General features: G+C 41.3%; 1 protein-coding gene across 3 annotated transcripts in view; it reads right to left on the bottom strand.

The window, feature by feature from the left end:
• The window catches only part of ICA1 (islet cell autoantigen 1, 69kDa), a 138,405-nt gene that overhangs the window by 46,161 nt on the left and 73,618 nt on the right, over window positions 1-18,626 (bottom strand). For all 3 annotated transcript variants that reach the window (XM_010839716.1, XM_010839718.1, XM_010839717.1), the window contains exons 6-7: window positions 4,192-4,317; window positions 2,978-3,076 (exon numbers count right to left, since the gene is read on the bottom strand). In XM_010839716.1, the coding sequence (XP_010838018.1) occupies window positions 2,978-3,076; window positions 4,192-4,317 (225 nt within the window). The remainder of the gene's footprint in view (window positions 1-2,977; window positions 3,077-4,191; window positions 4,318-18,626) is intronic.

Here is an 18,626-nt window from a genome sequence, read left to right as displayed (position 1 = left end):
CCCCACTGATTACTCTCTGTAAAGACAATTGACTCAGTCCACGTGTCAGCATGCCAGAGAGCAGAGACAAGGCCAGGATTTCAGATTTTCCAAAGAAAAGCCACTTGACTCCTAAGGGCTTTTTTTTTTCTTTTTATGTTTTAATTTTTTTTTTCCTCCCTGACGCCTGTTCTGGATCTGTAGGGAGATGTGTAAGTAAGTGACATCCTGAAAGGATGAAGCAAACGTGACCACATCTGAAGGCTGGTAATTGAAGACGGGTACTGCTTTCCTACAGACAGCATTTCTTGTACTTTTTGCCCCCAAAAGCTTTAAACTCTTGGTCTAAATTACTTTCTCTAAAAAAGCTTTCAAGATAGGGCTAGTCACATTCCATTCCTCTCCCCATGACTTAATAACTTTTACCATGTAAAAAACCTTCCCAGGTGATTTGGAATCAGTATAAAACGAACACATCAGTGACGATTACTCATGCAAAACATGTATGTTTAGTAACATTGTAATGAACCAATAACGATTTATTGTTTGAAAATATGAGATTAGGGAATTGCTTCTTTTATTGGAAACCACTCAAAAGACAATTTCTCAACTCTCAGTTTGAGTTGTTACCATTATTAGATTAACAGGGTTTTTAAAAAATAAAATTTTAAGACTAAATTTTCCTTAAGGTTAAAATGCTACAAAAATTTATTTATCATAAAATTAGAATGACAAAGGAATATGTCAATAAGCATAGAATCAAGATAATCACACCAGGCCTGAGTAAAAATGTCGTAGCTGTTATTCCATAAAACAGTACTACAAAATATTCCTAAAATATCAAAATAGTCACTTGGAAAATTTTCAAGTTGTGTGAGATAGAGACTCTGTTCACTTTTATAAAGAAAATATAAATATAAAAATATTATGTAAGAAAGAATTACACCTATTTTCTAGAGAAAGGCTTATAAGAAATAAAACCTGAACTCCTGGGATGTGAGTTTCATCCCTGTAATTCTGTAACAGAAGACTCTCTGCTCTAAACAGGATGCACCGACTGTTTAACACATTCATTATCATCCTTCATCAAGCATAAAACTAACAGTCAGGAAATACAGCTGCAATGGCACAATTACCAACACACTCGGAATACGCCCTGCAGCAAAGAAAGCAAATGAGTTGCTTTTCATTAACAGAGCTTGGCACACCTCTCCAAAGACATTGTTTTCTTTCCAGCCAGTGTCTCAAAAGGCACTTCAGGGGCTATTTGCTTAGGTAAATCCAGGGAACAAGTAAATCATGAAAATATTTAAATTCCAAAATATTCATTATCGATATACAGTGCCATTCATATGTGTGTGTATACACACACACACACACATGTGTGTGTATATACAATATATGTAGATATATCAACATATGTATTGAAAGATGACTTGATCAAGTCAAAATCTTTATATAAAAGACTTGTATTTTTAAAACATTATTAGTGCAAGAGGGTTGGTAAATCAGGTTGTAGTCCATATTTGAGTGTGACACATAGGTGTTCTTGGTCTTCATTCTCACAGTCTGCGGCATACAATATGATATGCAACATGCCTCCATCTAGGCAGTAATGGGCTGGGTAATAACAGGGTTCTATTATATGGGTTTGAGTCCATATAAAGAAAATAATTAGCTACTAGCTTCAGATTCTAATATAACATGTCATCATTGAAAGCTTAGATGAATAGCCTTCTAAAGAGGTAATAAAAGCACACTTTATTTGGTTGACTTCTGGACACTTAACATTCTTATAATCTTATTACACCTTAACATATGTATTACTCCTACTGAATTTATATTATAATTAAACTGTTACTTAAACCGTAATTTAAGGAAGGCCTGGGGGACGTAAAAGGCAACGGGTAATCATCTGCCCCAAATATTTTGAATTATATCCTAAAGCATGGCCACCAGACTTTCACTAAATTCTCTGCCCAGAAATCCTCTAGCATAATCAACACAGTCCTCTTTGCAGGAAAAATATCACAGAAAAATTTAAGGAGTTGAATTTTCCTCAACACAGGAGGCCAGGGATACACAGGGTTACTACTGTCTTAGTACTTTTGTAGATATGGTGACATTATGAACATCTCAAAATCAAAGAGGTGTTTTAAGGCAACAAATAAAAAGAAAAAAAGTAAAAACTTCCTAACGTTTTGTTAAGCAAAGTGATGAGACCTACTTACAAACTGCCTGAAAAATTAAAAGGAAGGTATTTTCAAGATGAAGTTTAATGAGTTCTTTCCTGATCTCTTCCTTTCAAAGATATTAATCTGACCTGGCAATGAAGCACCCAGGGTTCTGTCACCATTCTGAAAGTTCTTCTAGAATCTAAATCACTTCCTTATCTCAATATATTTTCACCCACAGCAACCATCAGAGAGCAAAATGACTCCACCTTCAGTTGTGATGCTGAGAACCTGACATTTTGAAAGCATTCCTTTTGGGTTGAGAAATCACTGAGTTTAATATTGCTGCTTCAGTTAGGAAATATGATTGCAGCGTTAGGAAAAAGTTATATTCTATATGGGCTGGTACTCACAGAATAAAATATTTGTTAGAGGAGAAAAAAGAAAATACTTTCCTATGTGAATATATTTTAATGAGTAAAAGGTAACACAGTGTACTAGGCTTGCATCATCTTTTCTTCAGCAACAGCAAACAAGTACTTTAAAGGGAGCTGGGCCAATCACTAGGCTCAGGATCACCACAATTCATCTCCCAGTCACAAGTACCAAGGTTCAACCTGTGGTTTTAGATGCTTGTGGCTTTTGTTGTACTGAATACTGATGGGATAAAAAAGATTCTACTTGTGAAGGGCGGGGGCATAATTATCTCTTTGACATTAAGAGTCTGTCATAATAATGATGCTTGCTTCAATGTACATTGCTGGTGATAGAAACAAGACTTGAGTTTTTATAAGATTTTCTAATGGACTTTCTAGCTTTCATACCTTTAACGTGGTAAATTCATATGGCTGATAACCCCTGAAGCTCTCATGGATGGCTGCCATAGTGTGAGAAGTTTTCTCCCAAAAATGAAGCAGAGTGGTCTGTAAAGAAAGACAGTAAAGCCATTAGCATTTGAAATGCCTCAGATCTAGTCATGGGCCCTAGAAGAAGTGTGTCCATCTGTGGCTTTCAAGGTCTTCTCAAATACGATTTTGACTCACCTCTGCAGCCTCATCTCCTATCACACCTCTACTCACACCCTGTATTTCAGCCAAACGTCATGGCTTCCTGTCCCCTTATAGCTCACACTGCTCCACCCCATAGGAGGCTCTCCTCTCCATTCTCTTTGTACTCATCTCACCCGATCCATCCTCCAAAACCCAGGGCTGGTCAATGACAATGGACTTTTGTGATCCCTCACCTGATTCCATGTTTCCCTCTTCAAGCCTCCACTGGATTTTTGGTGGATCTCATTTCACTTAGCACACCCTGTTCTGTCTTTGAGGCAGAGAAAATATAGTCAGATGTTACTGTCTCTGACTTCCTTTCTAAACTCCAAATTCCCTGAGGACAGGAAATCTGGTCTTCTCCATTGTATATAACCTACAACCCCCAGAGTCTTCCTCCCACACTCAGTTGTCGCTCCACAGTACAGCTGATAGATGCAAGTGCCATCCTGAGGGAACGCAGAGGCAATAAGGAGACAAAAGCAAGTTCATTAGATTATGACAACCCAAGAGGAAGTGACCGTGGCGTGAGAATCACAGGCAACAATGCTGAGAGAGTTCAGAGGCAGCTTACTGAAGGAGGTAACACATTGTTGGTACATCAAACGAGTGGAATTTGGGAAGGTACAAGTGGAAAGGGAGGGCACTCAGGCAGAAGGAACCACCTGAATAAATGCAGGGAAGTGGGGAATTACAGTGTATGCTCAGGGAACAGCTAATATTCAGTCTGATTAACTGTAGGATGAATCCCATGGATACAGAAGGCTGGCAGGCTACAGGCCATAGGGTTGCAGAGTCGGACATGACTGAGGCAACTTTAGACACAGCACAGGATGCTAAGAAGGAGAGATGCGGGAGGAAAATTATGACAAAGGCAATCAGAACTTCCTCATGCCCAAATCATACTTTGGGTTCAAACCCCATTTTTCCGCTATCTAAAGCTTGTCACATTCTTGTTTCATTGCGACAAACATTTTTCACTTTGTTACCTGGTATGTTGCTAGCATATGAGACAAGAGATTGCATCTGCTCGCTCCAAGAAGATCCACTTTTTGACACACATCCATCTTCAATTTGTCAAAGCTTTTTTTGGCAAGGCGAACTTGTGTTTGCACCTATGAAAGTAGAAAGAGAATTTCTGACCCACTCAAATTCAAATTTTTAAGTGATAAAGATTTGTCCATGAAAAAATACCAATAGCAGGATTATCTCTTTCAAATTTTCAAAACACTTTTAAAAATTCCAGGCAAGTGAGAAAACCCTATAATATCTACCCTTTACTTCCAAAGGACCCAAATGACAGTATTGTATATCATGATTTTACAGCAGATGTACTATCCTGAGAATATTTTTCTCAGTCGAATGTTAGAATTTCTTTCCTCTCAAGGCATTCACAAACTGACCATGGTGGGGAGAAGTCTGGAAACTCACAGGGTGGTGAGAGGACAATGTTTTCCCCATTGTTTTCCTGTGGTTCTTTGAAGCTGACGTCCCCATATACTCTTCATTACCTTCCTCTAAAATAAACATCTTACATAACGTGGTACATTTATTAAAAAAATATGAAATTAACATTGATACAATCTTATTAACTAAACAACAGATGTTATTCAGATTTCACCAACTTTTTCACTATCTTTTTTTTTTCCTGTCTCGAGATCCAATCTAGGATACCACATAGGAAATTGTGATGCAGTCCAAAAAACTATCCCCACAGATAAACCTTCAATGTTCTATAATTGTGTATGTACACAAGTAATCTTCCATCCATCCCTACGCCATGTATCAGTAGTAATTCAGGGATGGAGGGGGGGATAAGGGAGATTTCAGAAATGTTTATTCTACATATTATTTGATAATAAAATAGAAAGTTTTAAAAATTTAATACAGTTACAGTACAAACAGTAGAGTCAAAATTTCCTCTTTAGCTAACCTGAAGCATCAACACATCCAACTTTAACAGGGAAGTTAGTCACATACTAATTTATCTCAGATAATTCATGCAGTTGTAGTGACCAGATAGGTAACTGGGAGTTGGGAATAATGCTGACTCGTGAATGGCAGCTCTTTCATCACAGGATACTCGGGTAGGGGGTGGGGTGGGGACTTGAGGGTGATGTCTGCCTTAATCACCATTAGATGATTAGCACCTAGCAACCTCGCACAAAGCAGGTGTTGAACAGATATCTGGTGACTGAATGAAGCAAATTTCCAGACCATTTCAAACGGTAAAGTGCCTGAGTGCCATTTTAAAGTAGAACCTTGAGAACAGTCTTAAAAGTAATAATTTTTATATAAAAATAAACATGAAGGTCATGTGATTTAGATTATAATAACTTTTCCCACTAATAATCTATATTTGCAGGTTTCAAAATTATAGGGCATTATATAATAATAGTAGCCACTGATACAGTAGCTATCATTCATAATAACATAAGATTGAAAACAATTTAGCAATAGATATAATTCACAATGAATACAATTGGTATTCATTGAACCAACTGAACAATTGATACAATTAATACAATTCACTCATCACATACCAGCCTTATTCTGTTAGCCTCTGTATTGCCCTGTCTAACTGCTGAGAAGAAGAGGCTTTGTCAGAAGACTTAACTGACCCACAGAGCTGGCATTCTAGATTAGCCTGCCTGACTCCAAAGCTGCACCATCTGTCCCCTGCCCCACAAACAACTTCCACAACTTCTTGCAAAAAACCTCAAAATTATGATTCTACCCAGAAACACATGTTTTCCTGTAGATGTCTATGGAACTGGAAAATAGTCAGGCAATCCATTTAATATCATATTGACAGAATTAATGCCCTATATGAATAGGGTCTTGTTTCGATAGCTGTGTAAAGCATTTCCTAAGAATTCCTCTGTATTCCTAGTCAATAGAGTTTGGAAACCCAGCAAATAGAAGCCATCAAGCTCCCCTCAAGCCACACCGTGAGCTTAAACCCAGAACGCAATCATTCCTCGCTATGGAAGGGACAGACTCCAGGGAAAACTACGGGAGCGCGCTAGCTGTAAAAAGTTAGGATGATGTGTTAAATATCAGCGATTTTCTGCCTTCCTTGGAGAAGAGTAAGGATGATACAAAAAAGAAAACCCTAGTTCCTGAAGGGAGAAGTGGGAGAGTGTGGAGGCAAAGATGTTTAAGCAGCAGAGAGTTCCACTGCAGGTGCCCTCTGGTTCACTCGAGGCTAGACCCGGGAAGAACCCTTCAGCAGGGATCCTGAGAGGCATCTGTCCTACCCTTTCCTTCTGAAGGGGGAGGAAATAACTCCAGGTGTGAGCGTTCATGCATGCATTCATTAAACACATACTTAGTGTGAGAGAGCTTCTTCTACGTCAGGACCAGTGTTAGGCACTGGGAGGTCTGTAAAGGAATAAGACATATGGCAGGTGGTTAAAAAATACTTAAGGATGAGTGCACAGAGGCACAGGCTCCTCCAGTCTTTTAGAGATGATGGACAAGTCAGCAACTGTATTTAATGCAATGGGAGAAGTACAGCAGAACTGAGTGAAGACAGAGGCAGCACAGACAGGGAGCTGATTAATGCTGAGGGTGGCAGGGGTTGGGGTACACCAATGGTCTCCCCAACTACAGGCCTCCCTGTTATCCACACCCTTAGCCCTGAGACCCTGGAGTCTCCGCCCACTCTGACACTGGGCATGGTGTGTGACCTCCTTTGGCCAATGGGCGAGATGTGATGAAACTGGAAGCTTGGGAAAAAAAAAATGCTAGCATGCTTCCACTTTCTCTCTCCCTTCTCTGAGACTGCCGTGAGAACATGCCCCGGCCAACCTGAGAATGTGCCTGGGCTGGCCAACTGAAGTGATGCTGAGGCTTGTGAATGCAAGAGACATGAGGAGGTAAACCCAGCGGTCGTAAGAGATCAGCTGTTGGCCAGCTGATCCCCAGATATCTGAGCGAGGCCAGCTATGATCAGCCGAGCCTCTCCCCTCCCCATAGTTGACCAAAGACTCATGCGTGAGCCCAGCAGAGACCAGAAGCACCTTGCTAACTCACAAACCAATGAGCAGTAAGAAATGCTCACTGTGTTAAGCCACTGAATGTTACAGTTGTTTGTTTCATAGCATCACTATAACCATGTTGTCATCGTTTAGTTGCTAAGTTGTATCCAACTTGCGACCCCATGGGCTCTCCATGAGATTCTCTGGGCAAGAAGACTAGAGTCGCTTGCCACTTCCTTCCCTAGGGGAATCTTCTCTACCCAGGAATCGAACCCACGGCTCCTGCTGTGTCTCCTGCATTGCAGGCAGGTTCTTTACTGCTGAGCCACTGATATAAACTGTGAGTTGGGGGATAATGAAGACCACATTATTAGGGGGGATATCTGAATATATCTGATATCTGGGTCTTAAGTCATGACTAGGAGTAACTACCAGGTAGACACAAGGCTGGCCTGTTAAGGCAGAGGTTCTAGATTTTTCTAATTAAATGCAAATAACTTTATTGTGGGATGTGAATTTTGCTTTTTCCTTTACATTAACATAATAAGTTACACATAGATATTCTTTTATCCTGGAAGAAAACTTATTTCCTTTGCTTATAACACAAGGCTCATGAATTAAACACTGAAATGTGCCCTAATTTAATTGTCTGAATTCTGTAAAGTAATTTTAGAAACCTAGAAGACGACTTCAACACTTTACCCAGTGAGTTCTGAAAGGCCATTTGCTTTGTGTGTCAACAATGATTATTAAAATACTTAATGCACTGCTGAGTTTCCAAATGTTGAGCTCCTTCCCTGCCAAACAAGAAGGATGTGACACTGCTGGGCATCGTGAATACGGCAAAGTTCATTTAATATTTTGTGTTCCATGTCTGTTCTCTAAAACACATCCCTAGTTTGCTGCCAGAGGACAAAACACCAAGAACACAGGTGAGCACAGGCCACATCGAGAGTCTAATATCATGTGTCTCCACTAGGACTTAAGTGACAATGTTTTATTATTCCTTTCAATCCCAAATAAATTATTTTCAATTACATAAACATCTTGAGGAGCTCCTGTGGTTTTCAAGGTTCTTTAAAAAAATCTTCAAATCAATGTATCTTTTCTGATTTCTTAATTTTATTCCTGTTGCCCCCCACTCTGTCCTCTTACTCTCCAAACTCTAGGGAATGATCACATATATTAGATCCTCTTTAGCATGGGTCCTGCCCTCCCAAGGCTGAAAAAATACAATTCACCAGAAAAAGGAGTAATGTCTTGCATGCCAAAACGACAGGGCATTTTCTCTGTACTTACATTTCCTAACCTGAAATTCTACCTCTTAGCCCCAACTTGAACTGCTTATGACGAAGCCAAAGCTATTCATACTCAGTGCAGTCTGGCTTCTGCATTCAGTGGGAAAGGTCTTCATATTACTCCACAACCACATCATTTGAGGGTAGCTTCGCATTTCGTCCTAGTGTTTTCTTTCCTTTAAAAGTAAAATAAAGCTAACTCCCTATCTTACTCTTACTTTGACATTATCTTCTAGAAGATGGCTTTGCCTCTCTCTCTATTCAATCATTTATCAAACATTTACTGAGTATCTTCCATGCGCTGATAGCAGTGAGCAAAATGGAGGCCTCATGATGCTAGTTCAAGGGGCATTTTCATATCAGTGAGGAAATAACAGAGTGAAGTGACTCGAAGCAAAGTCACACAGTTCCGTAAGAATGATTTACCCAGAGATCCGATTGAGAGGCTGTTCTCCTGGGAGGTGGGACTCAAGCTCTCTCCTGAAGGACTGAGCATGAGAAGCCATGCAAGGAGAGAGAGCTCCAGCAGAGGGGAGAGCATGTGCAAAGGACCAGGGTGGAGGGCAGTAAGACAGGTCCCAGAAAACTAGTGTGGCTGGATCGCTGAGAGCAGACAGAGAGGTGGTATGAGACGAGTCAAGAGAGGCGGCTGGGGCACAGCTCAGGGTCTTGTGGGTGTGCTCAGTATTTCAGTTTCTATCCCGGGGCTTCCACGCAGCACTAGTGGTAAAGAGTTGCCTTCTGATGCAAGAGACGCGGGTTTGATCCCTGGGTCAGGAAGATCCCCTGGAGGAGGAAATGGCAACCCACTCCAGTAATGCTGCCTGGAGAATTACATGGACAGAGGAGCCTGGCGTTTATCCTGGGTGTATCAAATGCATTTTCTTTTTTTTTCAAAATGCATTTTTAACCTATGATGATTTTATTGAGACATAACCCCAATGTAAGTTGAGGAAGACCTGTGTGTCTTTGACGCTGCAGCTTGATGGTTAATATAAGCAGTATTTTGTCCAAAACAAGAAAGATGCAGTTGTCATCTTACATCATTTCCTAAGCATGCATTTTGAACTTTAACAGTTCAGCAATAATAAATAAGTAGTGATAATTTTAAAGCTTTTCATTACTGCTGAAATCACAGATAAAATTGAATTTTTTGGTTAGCATTCCCTTTACATGAATTAATAAAACTTTATTCAAGACAACAATTTTGGATCCATCTGTATAATCAGGACAGGCATAACTGTGGCTGACATGCTCTCAACCCATTTACACGAACACCATTGTTTAGACACTCATTTTTAGATACCCAATTTCAGACACTAATGGAAAAAAAGCCAATTTCTTTCCTACTCTTTCCTACCCTTTCCTGCTCTTCAGAAGTTCAAGTTTATAAATGTTCTGATCATGAGTATAAAAGTCACCTAGCAGAATGGAGCGCACCAATGTCTCAAAGTGATCTTCTAGGAATGGATAAAAGGCTGTATTAGGGATGTATAAGATTCTGTACTGTACGAACGCCTTCATCAGTTATCTTAATGATGATGCAGGACAAGCAGGCACCCATATCATAGTCTACTCTTCCAAGTTTCCAGGGGAGAGAGTTTTAACTCTCCTTTGTTTATTTCGTGTGCTCATGTGTTCCAAGTTGGGTGAGGAAAAGAAAATGAATGAACACTCTGGATAGCACTGTTTTACAAATGCTTCATACTGCAGTTCTTCAAAGTATGCAAAATTATCCTCATTTGCATAGAAGAAAAAAACTGAGGTACAAAGTAATTTGCCTAAAACCAAGTAGCCAGTAAGTAGAAAGGCCAGGGGCTGGTCCGGGTTAGATGTTGTCTCCTCTTGTATAAAGTACAAAGTCCACACCCATACAGGCTTCCCAGGTGGCACCAGTGGTAAAGAACCCGCCTACCAATGCAGGAGCCATAAGAGGCACAGGTTAGATCCCTGGGCTGGGAAGGTCCCCTGGAGGAGGATATGGCAACCCACTCCAGTATTCTTACCTGGAGAATCCCATGGACAGAGGAGCCTGACGGGCTACAGTCTATGCGGTCACAAAGAGTTGGACACGAATGAAGGATTTAGCATGCACACATGCCACACTCATACCCTGCCTGCCAGCCTTCAGCGCATCCGCTTCCTCTCCCATATCACCTGCCAGGCACTATACGCTCCAGCTACACCAGGTCAAACCCATATCCATGCTTCTGCTGAGTTCTTCTGCCTGGAAAGTCCCCTTCCCCTTGCTGTGCACACAGCAACTTATACTCACACTGTAGAGCTTCCACGCAAAGGTTTTCTCCCATGAGACCCTTTTCCTGTTGTTTCTCAGGAGAGTTAGCAGCCGCTTCCTTTGTATAGTCAAGGCACCTTGCAAACTGGCTTAGCACACAAAGCTATGTTAAGCGCTACCTGCCCCCAGGTAAGACCAGCTATCCTCTGAACTAGAAGCTATGTGAGGGTGAAAGTATACTGTCCAGTTTTTTAAGGCTAAGGCTGCATGCCTCCAGGTAGCAGGTATAAAAAACACTGAATGAATAAGGACAGAGCATACCAGAAGGAGTGAACCATCAGGCTACGGGATACGCACCACGTGCTCTGTCTGCTGAATTACCGTTAGACTTCCCCAGACACCGTCCCTCTTCCTCAACCCCTATTCTCCACCATTAACTGATTAGAGATGATACACAGGCACATATTCTCATTTGCTGCTCACAATACTCCTACACCATAATTTTGTTTCTGTTTCACAGAGAAGGAAGCTGGTTTTCAGAAACATTAGGTAACTCGCCCCAGCTCACTTGACTGGCAGGGGAGGGGCAGGATGTGAAAGTCCACGCTCATGTCACCGAAACACTTTGCTGTCCTAACTGTAGCAAATCTCAAACCAGTAAGATTAACTGCATATCACCCAAAATGTGGATGTCAGCACTTGGCCCACTACTCTCTTCACTTGTCACTGTGTCGACTCATTGCGTCAAAATAATTTAACATATTCAATGTCTGTGACTCTGGCTTCTTGTTTGAAAATACAAACTGTTGTTCACCATGCAACATGTTCATTCACACAGGAATCAAAAAGTAAGAGGTTTTCTATTCTCAAGGCCTTGGCAAGTTGAAATAAAGATGGTTAAAATGAGTCACAATTATGTAGTTTGCAATACGCCGATAGAGTTCAGATTAATTTAGTTAGTTACCACATGGCCCCGAGTGTTTTAATGTTTGCTCAGTTGCTGAGTTTTTTTTTTTTTTCTTTCTGTTTTTTAACTTAAGAAAGCAATTCTGTCATCAGAAAATTTAACCGACTGGGTTCACTTCCTCTTTTAGGTCATTAGTGGAAGTATTAACTCAGGTCACAAGACCAAACCCAGGGTGCCCGCTTTATCAATTTCTAATCTGAGAAGCACATGTTTCAGGAGAGAGTAAAGGGCTATAGTTCTGTCTCTTTATCCCACTGATATTCTTGTACTTTATTGTGATCTTAAACATATATCATTATTCCTTTTCTTTTTACTACTTTTTTGGGATCATTTATTCATGTCTACATTTCACGTGAAAGGCTGGCAAGTGTGCCAGTTGTCTCCTGGCTGCCCAAGCTACACCTGCTTGTACATCACATTATGGTATATTTTCATTTTGCTTATTGATGGTTCTGTAAGTAATCATGATGCACAAACACAAATAAACTCCTAAATTAACAGGTGACTTGATTTGCTGAGAACTACCTTGCTTGAGGAGTGGTGTTCATTCATTCTGCTGCAGGTCCTGGATAAAGCAAAGAAGGGAAAAAGATTGAGCCTTTCCCTTTGTGGATGTATTTGGCTGCCTTTGAGTTCCAAAGTGTGGTGGACCTGGGTATTCAGAGCAACCGGGAAAAGACCGACTCATAACAACACTTTTGCTGGTTCCCAGAACTTGGAGGGTGAAGACAGGCTCTTAACCTGCACAAGCACACCCTTCGTGCTCTGCCCCACGTGCTTACCTCTCTCTCCTAATTCTTTTCTCCCAGTGTGATCTCTCAGCTCATAAGGTGGTTTCATTCTCTTCCTCTTCGCGTGTGGTTCCCAATGATGTCATATTTCTTCTTCTTTCTTGGCCCTTCACAATCCAGCTTGTGCCACTTCTTCTAGAAACTACACTTCCATCCCTAAGGCACATGCTCCTCTTTCCGGGCCTCAATGGCACCTTACTGTCCTTTCATGGGACACATCACATTACCTGGTCATTATCATTTTAACTGACTATCTTTGTCCCTATTCTCCAGGGAGCTTGGGGCAGGAACCATATCTTGGTTATGTTACCCTGGTACTAATAGAAAGAGCTAAAAATGCTAGTCAAAGAAAGTTTTTAACCTGGTGCATGAAAGTGAAAGTCGCTCAGTTGTGTCCAGCTCTTTGGGACCCCATGGACTGTAGCCTGCCAGGGTCCGCTGTCCATGGGTGTTCTCCAGGAAAGAATACTGGAGTGGGTTGCCATGCCCTCCTCCAGGGGATCTTCCCTATCCAAGGATTGAACTCAGGTCTCCCACATTGCAGGCAGATTCTTTACCAGCTTTACACCAGGGAAGCCCAAGAATACTGGAGAGGGGGTAGCCTATTCCTTCTCCAGGGGATCTTCATGACCCAGGAATTGAACCAGGGTCTCCTGCATTGCAGGAGGATTCTATACCAGCTGAGCCACCAGGGAACCTGGTGCATAGTAATATAACACACACCATCACGTGCTTTGGGCCTGTAGCTTCTACTTTAAAAAAATTTCTTTTGAATGTTATTTATTGATTGATTTAGCTACCTGAGGTCTTAGCTTTGACACGTGAGATCTACACTGCCTCATGTGAGGTCTTTTTTTGAATGCACTGGCTTTCTACTTGTGGCCTCCAGAGCTCGCAGGCTCAGTAGCTGTGGAGCACAAGGGCTAACTGGCTCCACAGCGTGTGGGATCTTAGTTTCCTGACTGGGGATCCCAGGGACAGTGTCCCCTGCACTGCAAGGCAGATTCTTAACTACTGGACCACCGGGAAGTCCCAGCTTCTACTTTTATAGTCTGATGACCGACTTTAACTCTCACTTCAGGAGCATGTGTGTGTGTCTTTAAGAAGAAGACATGTCACAGTAGTTTCATACCAAGAAGGAAATGGGTCCAGATCCTTCAATTCCCCATTCATATAAATCTTAAAAACATTTTCTGTGTTGAGATTTGACATATTTCTGTAGCACTTCTTTGCTCCTTCCTGCTGGAAATCATCTCATTCCGATTTGTTCTATGTCAGCTCTTCTGGAAAAACTTGGGTTTTGTGTTCTTTGCACACATCTAATCCACTAACATTTTGTGTCAGTGGTCAGTGGTGATTCCTTTTGTTGTTACAGGCCTGAGAACATCTCGGATTTTCAGTTGATGGGCAAATGCTCTTGTGACTGTGGCTGCCAGTGGCCCATCAATATCCATGCGCCCATCTACAGGTTCCAGTGCCCCCAACAACAGGTGTGGCCGCGGGACAAAGTTCTCTCCAGCAGCCTGTGAGCAGAGGTAATGCGCATCACTTCCAGGTGTGGCCTAAAGCCTTTCTACCTGTGCTCCTGTGGGTTCTGTCTCCTTTGGGGATGACTGGGATGTCCACATCTAGGGAACACTGGAGGAAACATTTATGAACTGCAAAGATGTACTCAGCCTGGTCTCTAAATGACTTGGAGGAGGAGCCACTCCAAAAACCTGGACACCTGCCCAGTACTATTTTGTGAGCACAAACAAACAAAACCAAAAAAACCTTCTATTGGTTTAAGCCATGGAATTATGAGATTTGGGGTATCCCTTGGACTTCCCTGGTGGCTCAGACAGTAAAGCGTCTGCCTACAATGTGGGAGGCCCAGGTTCAATTCCTGGGCTGGGAAGATCTCCTGGAGAAGGAAATGGCCACCCACTCCAGTATTCTTGCCTGGAAAATCCCATGGACGGAGGAGCCTGGTAGGGCTATAGTCCATGGGGTCGCAAAGAGTCGGACATGACTGAGTGACTTCACTTTCCTTTTCCTTTCCTTTGTACCACAGCCTATCCTAAACTACTCGTCCTAACATAGGCATGGTTTTAAGACAAGGTTGTTTAAATGACAAAGATGCAGACTTTCCTGGTGGTTCAGTGGTTAACAATCTGCCTGATAATGCAAGGGACAAGAGTTCGATCCCTGGTCCAGGAAGATTTCATATGCTGCAGAACAACTAAGCCCCTGTGCCAAAACTATCAAGCCCACACTCTAGAGACTGTGCTCCGCAACGAGAGAAGCCACCACAATTAAAGCCCACACCCTGCAACAAAGAGTAGACCCACCTGCTGCTCTAGAGAAAAGCCTGTCGGCAGCAAGGAAGACTTTGAGCAGACAAATAACAATACTAAATCTAAAAAAAAAAATGACAAGATGCTAGATACAATGTTGGGAGCATGTTAAAGTCTATTAGTCCCATAGACAACTGTCAGCTCTCCAACGGTTCGCTATTTCCACTACTATTTTGATCATCAGTTCAGTTCAGTTGCTCAGTCCTCTCTGACTCTTTGCAATCCCTTGGACTGAAGCACACCAGGCTTCCCTGTCCATCAACTTCCAGAGTTTACTCAAACTCATGTCCATTGAGTCGGTGATGCCATTCAACCATCTTATCCTCTGTTGTCCCCTTTTCCTCCTGCTCTCAATCTTTCCCAGCATCAGGGTCTTTTCAAATAAGTCAGTTCTTCACATCAGGTGGCCAAAGGATTGGAGTTTCAGCTTCAGCATCAGTCCTTCCAATGAATATTCAGGACTGATTTCCTTTAGGATGGACTGGTTAGATCTTCTTGTAGTCCAAGTGACTCTCAAGTCTTCTCCAACACCACGGTTCAAATGCATCAATTCTTCAGCACTCAGCTTTCTTTATAGTCCAACTCTCACACCCATAAATAACCACTGGGAAAACCATCGCTTTGACTAGATGAACCTTTGTTGGCAAGGTAATGTCTCTGCTTTTTAATATGCTGTCTAGATTGGTCATAACTTTTCTTCCAAGGAATAACCATCTTTTAATTTCACAGCTCCAATCACCATCTGCAGTGATTTTGGAGCCCCCCAAAATACAGTCTCTCACTGTTTCTACTGTTTCCCCATCTATTGGCCATGAAGCAATGGGACCAGATGCCATGATCTTAGTTTTCTGAATGTTGAACTTTAAGCCAACTTTTTCACTCTCCTTTTCCACTTTCATCAAGAGGCTCTTTAACTCTTCTTTGCTTTCTGCCATAAGGGTGCTGACATCTGCATATGTGAGGTTATTGATATTTCTCCCGGCAATCTTGATTCCAGCTTGTGCTTCATCCAGCCCCAGTGTTTCTCATGATGTACTCTGCATTTAAGTAAAATAAGCAGGGTGACAATATACAGCTTTGACGTACTCCTTTCCCTATTTGAATCAGTCTGTTGTTCCATGTCTAGTTCTAACTGTTGATTCCTGACCTGCATACAGATTTCTCAAGAGGCAGGTCAGGTGGTCTGGTGTTCCCATCTCGAAGAATTTTCCACAGTTTATTGTGATCCACACAGTCAAGGTTTTGGTGTAGTTAATAAAGCAGAAGTAGATGTTTTTCTGGAATTCTCTTGCTTTTTTGATGATCCAGTGGGTGTTGGCAATTTGATCTCTGGTTCCTCTGTCTTTTTTAAATCCAGCTTGAACATCTGGAAGTTCACGGTTCACGAACTATTGAAGCCTGGTGAATTTTGAGCATCACTTTAGTAGCATGTGAGATGAGTGCAATCGTGCGGTAGTTTGAGCATTCTTTGGCATTGCCTTTCTTTGGGATTGGAATGAAACAGATCTTTTCCAGTCCTGTGGCCACTGCTGAGTTTTCCAAATTTGCTGGCATATTGAGTGTAGCGCTTTCACAGCACCATCTTTTAGGATTTGAAATAGCTCAATTGGAATTTCATCACGTCCACTACCTTTGTTGATAGTGATGCTTCCAAAAGCCCACTTGACTTCACGTTCCAGGATGTCTGGCTCTAAGTCAGTGATCACACCATCATGGTTATCTGGGTCGTGAAGATCTTTTTTGTACAGTTCTTCTGTGTATTTTTTGCCATCTCTTCTTAATAGCTTTTGCTTCTGTTAGGTCCATACCATTTCTGTCCTTTATTGAGCCCATCTCTGCATGAAATGTTCTCTTAGTATCTCTAATTTTCTTGAAGAGATCTCTAGTCTTTCCCATTCTGTTGTTTTCCTCTATTTCTTTGCATTGATTACTGAAGAAGGCTTTCTTATCTCTCCTTGCTATTCTTTGGAATTCTGTATTCAAATGGGTATATCTTCCCTTTTCGCCTTTGCCTTTTGCCTCTCTTCTTTTCACAGCTATTTGTAAAGCCTCCCCGGACAATCATTTTTCCTTTTTGCCTTTATTTTTCTTGGGGATGGTCTCAATCCCTGCATCCTGTGTAATGTCATGAACCTCCATCCATAGTTCTTCAGGCATTCTGTCTATCAGATCTAATCCCTTGAATCTATTTCTCACTTCCACTGTATAATCATAAGGGATTTGATTTAGGTCATACCTGAATGTTCTAGTGGTTTTACCTACTATCTTCAATTTAAGTCTAAATTTGATCATCAACAAGTATGTAAAAACATCAGGAAATTGCTGAAATGTTCAACAATTCATTTTAATGCCACTGATTTTTTAAAGAAAGGTCTTCAGGCAACAGGGGTGGGGCAATCAGTGTGTGTGGGGGGTGCATCTGAGAAGAGGGAAACTGCTGGAAAATCCTTTGGTACTTCTTTAATCATCAGAACTGAGAAATCTTAAATGATGCTCTGGTGACCTTCCAACTCTTTTAGCCCAAGTTACCCAAATTAGCTCCCAAATGCTTATTATATGTTCCTTGGAAAGGAACATTTTTTATATAAAAACGCTTTTCATATTTTTATACAAAAGAGGTCTCTTGATATTTTGGGCTGGAAGATATATGCTTGAAGTGGTGAAGAAATTAGAATTGGATATGAAAACAAAAGTACACCCCTTACTAAAATGGTCCTTTTCTTTTTAAAAGGCCTATAAATAACTGTCACTAAAACTCATTTCAGTCTGTGCTTTCTTTCAGATATGCTCTGTGCTTCTATTTTTCCCTTCCTCTCCCCAAACTCCTTATTTTCAGTTTTTTTTTCACTATTTTATTGAGGTACAGCTGAGAGTGAAAAAATATGAAGCTGATTGCCCTATATACTTTGAAATATGTATATACCCACATAAGTATCACCCAGAATAATACATAGAACATTTTCAGCCCTCTGGTAGGCTTCTTTGTATTACTTGGTCAACACCTCCTCAAAAACAGAATATTTTGACCTCTATCACCATGGATTAGTTCTGTCTGATTTTAAGGAAAGCATATACTACATACTCTGTGATGTTTGTTTCTTTTACTCAACACCACGTGCAGGAGATATATCCATATTATTGCAATCTAGTAAAGGAGTACATCAAGGCTGCATATTGTCCCCTGCTTATTTAACTTATATGCAGAGTACATCATGAGAAACACTGGACTGGAAGAAGCACATGATGGAATCAAGATTGCCGGGAGAAATATCAATAACCTCAGATATGCAGATGACATCACCCTTATGTCAGAAAGTGAAGAGGAACTAAAGAGCCTCTTGATGAAAGTGAAAGAGGAGAGTGAAAAAGTTGGCTTAAAGCTCAACATTCAGAAAACGAAGATCATGGCATCTGGTCCCATCACTTCATGGCAGATAGATGGGGAAACAGTGGAAACAGTGTCAGACTTTATTTTTTGGGGGGCTCCAAAATCACTGCAGATGGTGACTGCAGCCGTGAAATTAAAAGACGCTTACTCTTTGGAAGAAAAGTTATGACCAACCTAGATAGCATATTGAAAAGCAGAGACATTACTTTGCCAACAAAGGTCCATCTAGTCAAGGCTATGGTTTTTCCAGTGGTCATGTATGGATGTGAGAGTTGGACTGTGAAGAAAGCTGAGCGTCAAAGAATTGATGCTTTTGAACTGTGGTGTTAGAGAAGACTCTTGAGAGTCCCTTGGACTGCAAGGAGATCCAATCAGTCCATTCTAAAGGAGATCAGTCCTGGGTGTTCATTGGAAGGAATGATGCT

This window comes from Bison bison, unplaced genomic scaffold (assembly GCF_000754665.1).
Source record: "Bison bison bison isolate TAMUID 2011002044 unplaced genomic scaffold, Bison_UMD1.0 scf7180017864134, whole genome shotgun sequence".
Taxonomy (NCBI): domain Eukaryota; kingdom Metazoa; phylum Chordata; class Mammalia; order Artiodactyla; family Bovidae; genus Bison; species Bison bison.
This window is presented reverse-complemented; position numbering and strand designations above follow the sequence as displayed.